Here is a 7989-nt window from a genome sequence, read left to right on the forward strand (position 1 = left end):
TTTGCAGAAGCTAAACAATATGATGAGTGTTCAAAAGATATTTCAAGCACTTAAGTTGCTGTCCCGTGGTGTAGGTGACTCTGAAATAAAGTTTTCAATAGAAGCTAGTTAGAAAATTTTCTCCTCATTTTTACTTCAGCTTTAGATTGTCATTTGTCCTTTTATGACAGCAGTTACTTCAGTCAATTACATCTGGCTTTTGTATCCTTCTAGCACAACTTTTGAAGCATAATACAAGAATAAGAAAAAAAGGGACAGATCTTGGTGAACTGCAGGGTGCCATTGAGTCTATAAAGGACACACAGGAAGACATTAAGAGGTAGTACTAATTAAAATGCTTTAAAATGGTTTACAGAATAGTAATCTCATGATTTTTTTTTTCCCATAGAGGCTGGTATGTGTCTTTACTCTTCTCAAATATTCATTGCTCATTGATGTTTCTTAGTTTTCCCCTAAAGCTGCCTTCTGTAGGGAGCCCTAACATAGTAAAAAATATCAAATTGTCAGTAATTTACAGGATATTGTTTTGTGTCTTACAGGGAGATCATGGCACTACGAAATAGAGTCACTTCTCATTCATCACCCTGGGACTACCATTCCTTGCAGTTTAAGCACTATGTCTTCATTGTACTCATGGTTCTGCTGCAGCTTATCATTAATTTCTTGTTCAAATAAGTGTGAACAAGGGCCTTCTTGAACTGGAATGATCAAACTGTTACTGGGGACCACATTTTAAGCTGGACTTTAAATGATGCAATATTATGTAAAAGAACCATGTAGCAACAACTTACAGAACTTTGCCTCAGCATTCATGGTTCAGAATCATACTTGTGTCTACCCAGTTGCAGTAAGAATTGTGTAAGTGCCAGTACACTCTTGCTCCTGGTGTGTGCCTCTGTCTCGCAGTCATACGACATCAGCCTTGTGTTTATATTGCGTCATACCGATGAATCTGCACCACAGAATAGATCAAGTTAAACACTGAGGTCAGACCCCATAGGTAGGATGTGATTCCTGTTATGGTAGAATGGTAGACAGGCATTCTTCATTACATATAAACTTATCATTTTTGTAACAAAGAAACTTTTGGAGTAGCCAACAGCTTTTGTATATGGCTTTGGGTGTTTGGAAGTAAACTTTTGTTAAAGGTCAAACAAAAACATTATTATATGAAAAATTATGAGTGTTAGGAAATGGCAAGTAAAAAGCTAAAGTCTTTGGGAAATCTGCAACATAATGTCCTTGACTGGTTTTGGAAGTATAAGGTTTTTATCCTGAATTACTATAAGCTTGTAAGCCAGCTGTTTTATAGTTTTAAAACTTCTGATTGATCACAAAAACATTCCCACATCTACTGTACAGAGCACATTTTTAACAGTAAAACAGCCAGGGAGGTACTGTTTTGGTCTACTCTCTCTCATGAATTGCAAATGTCAAGGATTTCTGGTATGTTTGTAAGTCTTGAAAAATCTACAGCTTTGGATTTACATTTGTGTGTGGCCATGTCACGGTAAGCAGACAGACTGCTGATGCCACAACTCATGGTTATTTTTGGAACAAAATGTGAAGAGGTATGCTTAGTGTGTAGCTTGAGCTCAATCTCCAAAAGGCAATGTAGAATAGGATTCAGCTACTGTCGTGAGTAGACTTGCAAATGAAAATGTGTGTGTTTACACAGGAAAAGGTCAGAAATTGTGTGATGGCTAATACCACATATCTCAAATAAGAAGAAAATCCAAGTGTTTGTGAAATCCCTCTTTACTGCAAGTATATACTACCTACCAGAATACATGGATGCACCTTCTTAGTATGCTGTAGCCATACAAATTCATGCAAAGCTTAAATTCAAAACCAGGTTTTGTAATATTTTTTATTTGAAGAAATATATGCATGTATAGAATTTGTAAAATTCCAGCAAAAAAAGTAGTGCTGGTGTTTATCTGGCGAGTTCCCTGTGCCAGTCAAGCATACCAAGGCAAAAAGGGGCTGTAGAAATGAAAAGGTATTTTCAGTATCCCAGGTGGGACAACAGGAGGATGAATGGCACAATGGACAGCCAAGTTCAATTTCAGAGGATCCTCTCAGAAATCAAATCCATCCTGGGCAGTGGAACAGTTTGAAAGTCATGTTTGGATTTTTGCCATGGCCAGGTTATGCCTCTGCCTTGGGCAGCCTACCTGACTCTCAAGGTGATCTGCCTTTCTGTTCTGCATCAGTCTCACTAGTATTTAGTGAAAATACTGTTTACTCGTTTGTCTATCCAGCTTATATATTTCTGTGGCTGACACTTTCACGCACCTCCCCTTCTCTTTTACCTTTCCTCTTCCTTGGGCCTCAGCTGTATAAAAGTTTATTGTGTAAGCAGTGAACTTCAGCATATTTCGTACAGATTCACATCAGCATGGTTTGGTCTTGAATAATTTCTCTGGAACGTGTTACGTTAACCAGATCTTGTAGCCATGGGCAAGACCAAACCTGGTTGGACTTCTAATAAATCTACAGCTGATGGGGCAAAATTTGTGAACACAGAAAGTCCCTTCATAAACAAACAAAGTAATTACGAATGCTTCAGTCTCTAAATGGCAACTGAAGTTGTTATGCATGTATGAAATGGAATTAGGAAAGCAGAGTATTTCAGCATTCACTTGAACATTCTTAGCCTAGAATTTGGCTGTTCATTATTGCACTCAGAGTTCAAAGCTTCACCTGTCTTGAGATCCATTGCAAGCCTTTAAACATACTCTGAACGTGAGAATAATCCAATGAGTGAGATTTGGGCAATAACTTCAATCCCCTAAAATAGTACTCTGCTAAATATGTGGTGCTTAAACTCTTGACTGATAGTTACAAGCTTTTATCTCCCTTGTAAATAGTATCCTTCTGCCTTTTCATGCTGATTTTTTCAATCACTTCTATTCAAGAGCAGTGAGTAACACAGTCTGCATGCATTTTTACATGGACCACATGGTAGTGAGTGGATTTGACCCAGCCAGCTGGCTGGCTGGCAGCTTGGTGTTGGACAATGACAGACTAAAAAGATACTCCATAGCTGAAGTTCATGCTCAACTCAACAGAACAGAGCAAAACAAAATCCTGATGCTTATTTTCCTTTTCAACTTATTTTTTAGAGTTGAATTCCATTGAAAAAGTGGTTTTAATGATGATCTGGAAAGGTAAAGAATATGTGATGAAACTTCTTGAAAAGTAAAATTGCAGACTTCTGCGAGACTTTATGATTGGATAAATTCTGAAAAGTACAGTGAATACCTGGTAATTCTTATTTTGCTGGGTTTTGTATGTTCTCTCATCTGAATAGAACAAAGAAACTTGTTCCCTAATTTTTACTGTACAGTTGGTCACAGACAGGTATGGATCTTTTTCTTTAGTGTGTCACCATTGTCTCTTTAGCTATGATGTACAGCAGACTTTGACTACTACCTGTTTAAGACTGAGCTGTGCACATGTATAAAAATTGATTGTACAGTTTGCAGATGTTTGAGGGCTGTGGCCTTCTAGTTTTTAAAGTTTATAACAGCACTTGTTTCACATTTGATTTCCAAATCCTGTTTTGTTTGGGTTTCTTTCCTTGTACAGGAAATATCTGCAGAATTTACTGCCATATGGTTTTGTTGGGTTGGTTTGTTTGTTTTCAAATGCACTCTATGCCTTTAATTTGCCATTTAGGTACCGGTTGCCTAATTGGGTACAGATAACCTAAGCTAAGAAAAAGTAAATATGCCATGTGAAATGCAACAAGTATCATTCTCAGTAGATGATGTTTCTTGAATTTCATGTGTTGATTCCTTTTAAATAGATGGTATTAATTGATGAGGGTGTATAGCCCAGTTTTCATGTCCTTCCTCCCACTTGTGAAATCTCACAAATTTATTGGCAAGGTTTTCCTGTAAAATGTAATGGTTACAGTTTCTTTTTTTTTGTTTGTTGTTTGCCGCCCTTCTGTGCCTTTGGCAATTTTCTTTCTTCCTAGACTCGTGTTTATGAAACAGATTGTAACTCAGTGTTTCTTGAAGGCTGTTATTTTTAGCTATTACTATTTTTTGTGTAAATAATGTGTAACAAATTTCTGTACATCTCTAAGTTTTAATTATTTTTATTTCAAGAGTACCCGCAAATCACAGAAAATTTAGCAGATATTCAAGTATTGTAAACAGTGCCTTCTTGATGGGTTTCTATGCTGTTTGGAGACATGTAAAGATTTGCCAGATTTGTGCCATATATAATATCAAACCTTTTGTGAGGGCTGTTGTGTTTGAGAACTGATGTTCCTGCTTAGTCAGACTCGGGGGGGAGCAAAAAAAATCAGCTCTTGAAACATTACACTATTCCTTCTTTCTGGCTGGTAAGCGGAGAGTGGAAGATCTGGGATGTGTATAGTGAAGCTGCACTACTTTGTGGTAAGACAGAAAGAGCTCGAACGCTGTAACTTCAAGGCGAGATCATTTAGGCTTTTTCTCCTTTCTGTCCTACCCTGACCTTTGGCTCTGCCAAGCGGGAAAATCAGCCCTCAGGACACAGCGCCCGCTTCCCCGTCCCGCGTGTCCCGCCCTGTCCGGCACCCGGGATCACCGCTTTGTCTGAGGGCTCTAAACTGTTACGGGCCGCCTCCAATAAAGATGTGTCGCACCTCCGCGTCTCTGGGCTCTGTGCGCCGCTCCTGTCCCGTCCCTCAGTCCCCTCAGCGCGGGGCCCCTGTCCCGCCCCTCAGCCGCTGCCGGGGCGCGGCCGTGACGCGCGGCGGGCGGAAGGGGCGGCCCGCCCATGGCGGCCATGGCGGCGGCCGGCCCGGAGCGGCCGCGCTTGTGGCAGGAGGCGGCGGCGCTGGCGGGCGCGGTGCGCGGCGCTCTGGGGCCGCGGGGCGGGCGGGCGCTGCTGCTGCGGCCCACGGGCGAGGCGCTGCCCACGCGGGACGGGCGGCGGCTGCTGGAGGCGCTGAGCGTGGAGCCGCCCGCGGCCAGGTACCGCGGCGGGGGGGGCCGGGCGGGGCCGGCGGGGGCGGCTCCCTAACGCTGCCCGTGTCCCCGCAGGGTGATGGCGGCCCGCGCCTGCAGCCACCGCGCCGCGACGGGGGACGGCGCCAAGAGCTTCGTGGTGCTGCTGGCGGCCGTGCTGGGCGGGCTGCGGGCGGCGGGCGGCGGCGCCGGGCTGCGGCGGGCGCTGCGGGACTTCGAGGCGCACGTGCTGGAGCGGGCGGCGGCGCGGGGGCTGCGGCGGCACCTGCGGCCGGCGCCGCCCGGGTTGCTGGAGCCGCTGCTGGAGCCGTACCTGGCAGGCCGGCTGGGCCCCGGCGAGCGGCGGCTCCTGGCTCGGCTCTGCGCCGAGATGTGCCGCCGCTGCGGCCCGGCCGCCGCCGCCCGCCCGCAGGTGCTGCGGCTCCTCGGCCGGCGGTTCGCGGAGCTGCACGCCGCCGTGCCCGGCCTGCCCCTGGCCAGCTCCAGGATCCTGCCCGGCGTCGTCCTCCGCAGGGACTTCGCTGCCTACTGCCCGACGGACGGGGAGCTGCGGGCCCTGCTCGTCACCGAGCCCCTGCGGCCCGCCCTGACGGCCCCCGGTGTCGAGTTTGTTGTAGACACCGAAGGTCAGTATCAGGCTTCCCTGCGCTGGATCGCTAACAGGACAGAAGCCGTAATGAAACGCTTACAGAGTAACAACGTTAAGCTGTTACTGTCGAGTGTGAAGCAAGAAGAAGTAGTTATCTACTCTGCCAAATTATATGGTGTGTCTGTGGTAGAGTGCTTATCGTTGGAAGAAATGGCCCTTATCAGTGAAATCACCGGTGTGTCCCCTTATGCACCTTTTAGTGATAACATGGACAGAGAAATAGCCGAAACTGCCGTAGTGACGTTTTGCCAGCCCTTGCTGCTCGCCTCCAAGAGATGCGTCCACATTGGCTTCACCAGTGTGTGTGCCTTCCAGCCCCATTGCCTGATCCTCTGTGGGCCGGTCGATGGCGTTAATGAGCAACATGCTGCTGCTTTGCAGGAGGCGTTCACGATGCTGCAGCAGCTGTTTAAAACAGTTGATCAGAGGGGGGAATGGAAAGCAGAAGGTGAAAGCCAGAGCGAAACCTTGGATGTTTGCACTTGGCATTCTTCAGCTACTCAGAAACAACTGGTGATAGAAAATACTTGTAATAGTAACCAGGTCTCTGAATGTCAGCTGAAAGCACTTAGTGATGAAACAGAGAGAAAAATCTTAGAAAGTGATCTGCTGGTCCACAATCAAAAGAACCACAGCACTCTTGTGTCAGTGGCACATAACACTGATACAGTCACTGTGTGTGAGGGCCTGGATGTTAGCAAAGGTCTAGAGAAGACGTGTTGCCATGCAGTTCCATTTAAACAGGAAGAGAGTTGTGCAGGTATTGCACAGGATTACTCCAGTTGCCTCATAGAAGCAGGATCAGTTTTGCCAGTAGGAGGTTACTTTGAAATCTTGTTACATTATTATATTCAGGACTATGCAAAACAGTGTCAGCAGGCAGAGGTAATCATTGTATCTAACACGGTTGCTGATGCTTTGCTAAGTATTCCCCAGGCCTTGTACCAGACTGCAGAACGAGATGGCTTTACCAAATTCTATCTTGAAGCCATTAATTTGCTCCGAAAAAATCAGCCACTGCCTGTAAACGATGAAGGCTTAGAGTCAGTGTATTGCAAATACCAGTTAGTCATTTCAGTTCTTCATTGTGTTACAGAGCTTCTCTCCATAGACTTAGTAATTGGTATTAGGCGGCCGCTCCAAAAAAATGAGGATCGTGACTCAGAAGATGACTCCTGAAATTGTTAATAAAGAATGATTTTGATGATTTGTTGTTTCCTTGTGTCTTGTCAAATGGACACCCTCAAAAGTTGGTGCTAGAGACTAAAAGATGCTTCTTCTCATAGAAGAAAAAGGCTAACCAGCTGAGACTGTGGAGAACTGGGTTTGATATTTTGAGCGTGAAGGAGCGTAGCTGATTTCCACTGCAGAAGATGTGCAGTGCAGCCTCCATCCACATGCTGAGGATGTACATTCAAGCCAAGGGTCACTTTTGCCTCTTTTAGTGGATTGAGTGTTTTCACAAGCTAGATGTGATTTGTTTTCTTGGCATGTTAAAAGTTGCCAGTATGACATGAGCCACTGAACTTTCAAATTAATCTACCGGTGTGTGGATTTCATAGCCTTCAAAATTAGCCAGATTAATTTTTTAAATAAAACTATTTTATATATGTCATGACTTTGACTATAAAGTGAAAAAAATAAATGTTAGCCTGTTCAGCACTGGGGCAGGCAGCAGTAAACCACTGTGGTGTATCCCAGTGAAGAATTTTCTGATAGGAGATAGAATTCATTTCAGTTGAACTAGAAGAGTTAAAAATAATTTCATACCATGACTTTATGGCAGTTTCTCTGGAAAATTAGTTTATATGTCATTGCTTAGTACAATTATTAATTTTAACTACCATGGGTTGAATTGTGGTCCTGGTATGAAAGGCTATGTACTTATGGGAAAAGTTTACCCAGACAGTAATGCAGATCTGTGTGAAAAAGCTGGGACAGTTCGGTCTTTGATCATGTGGGATTTCATTCTGGGTTTGATTTTTGGCTGTTTCTGGTTTTCCCTTCTTTTTTCCCTAGATTTTTCACTGTAAGAATATTTGCTTTAGGCCCAGTAGCACCTGCACCCTTTCTGCTGGGTCCTAAAAACTACAGGTTTGATGGAGGAGGTTTTTGAGTAACTTGACCAGCTGATAGTGGTATCAAATTAGTTCTCTGTGTGTTTCCCAGTGTTGCATAATACTGCCAGTAATGGCTTTTTTTTCTCCTTTTTTTCTATTTTGTTTTGTTTTGTTTTTGTTTGTTTGGTTTTGGTTTTTTTTAATCTACCATCAAATAAAATTTAGTGGAGCTGTTTTAAAACCATAAGCATAAATCATATTTACCTGCTATACCTGAGATGATTACAGCTAGAAAAGAGATTTGTTTTCC

General features: G+C 44.1%; 2 protein-coding genes across 12 annotated transcripts in view; both read left to right on the plus strand.

Annotated features, from left to right (window-relative positions):
- LOC131592973 (oxysterol-binding protein-related protein 8-like) overlaps positions 1–4623 on the plus strand; it is an 83691-nt gene extending 79068 nt beyond the window's left edge. For all 11 annotated transcript variants that reach the window (XM_058865012.1, XM_058865008.1, XM_058865011.1 and 8 more), the window contains 2 exons: positions 214–319; positions 540–4623. In XM_058865012.1, the coding sequence (XP_058720995.1) occupies positions 214–319; positions 540–675 (242 nt within the window). In that variant the 3' untranslated portion in view covers positions 676–4623. The remainder of the gene's footprint in view (positions 1–213; positions 320–539) is intronic.
- A 125-nt stretch (positions 4624–4748) lies between these two features.
- LOC131592974 (Bardet-Biedl syndrome 10 protein homolog) lies at positions 4749–6826 on the plus strand. The gene is made up of 2 exons (XM_058865014.1): positions 4749–4976; positions 5046–6826. Exons 1-2 carry the CDS (start codon positions 4780–4782, stop codon positions 6796–6798), a joined length of 1950 nt encoding a protein of 649 aa, XP_058720997.1. The 5' UTR covers positions 4749–4779; the 3' UTR covers positions 6799–6826.
- Positions 6827–7989: the final 1163 nt, after the last annotated feature.

Source organism: Poecile atricapillus, chromosome Z (assembly GCF_030490865.1).
Source record: "Poecile atricapillus isolate bPoeAtr1 chromosome Z, bPoeAtr1.hap1, whole genome shotgun sequence".
NCBI lineage: Eukaryota > Metazoa > Chordata > Aves > Passeriformes > Paridae > Poecile > Poecile atricapillus.

Excerpts from the sequence above, each read along its gene's own strand:
- LOC131592974 (XM_058865014.1), top strand. The coding sequence starts at position 4,780 with ATGGCGGCCATGGCGGCGGCCGGCCCGGAGCGGCCGCGCTTGTGGCAG. Across the intron at positions 4,977-5,045 it reads GTGGAGCCGCCCGCGGCCAG|GGTGATGGCGGCCCGCGCCT; the intron begins GTACCGCGGCGG and ends GTGTCCCCGCAG.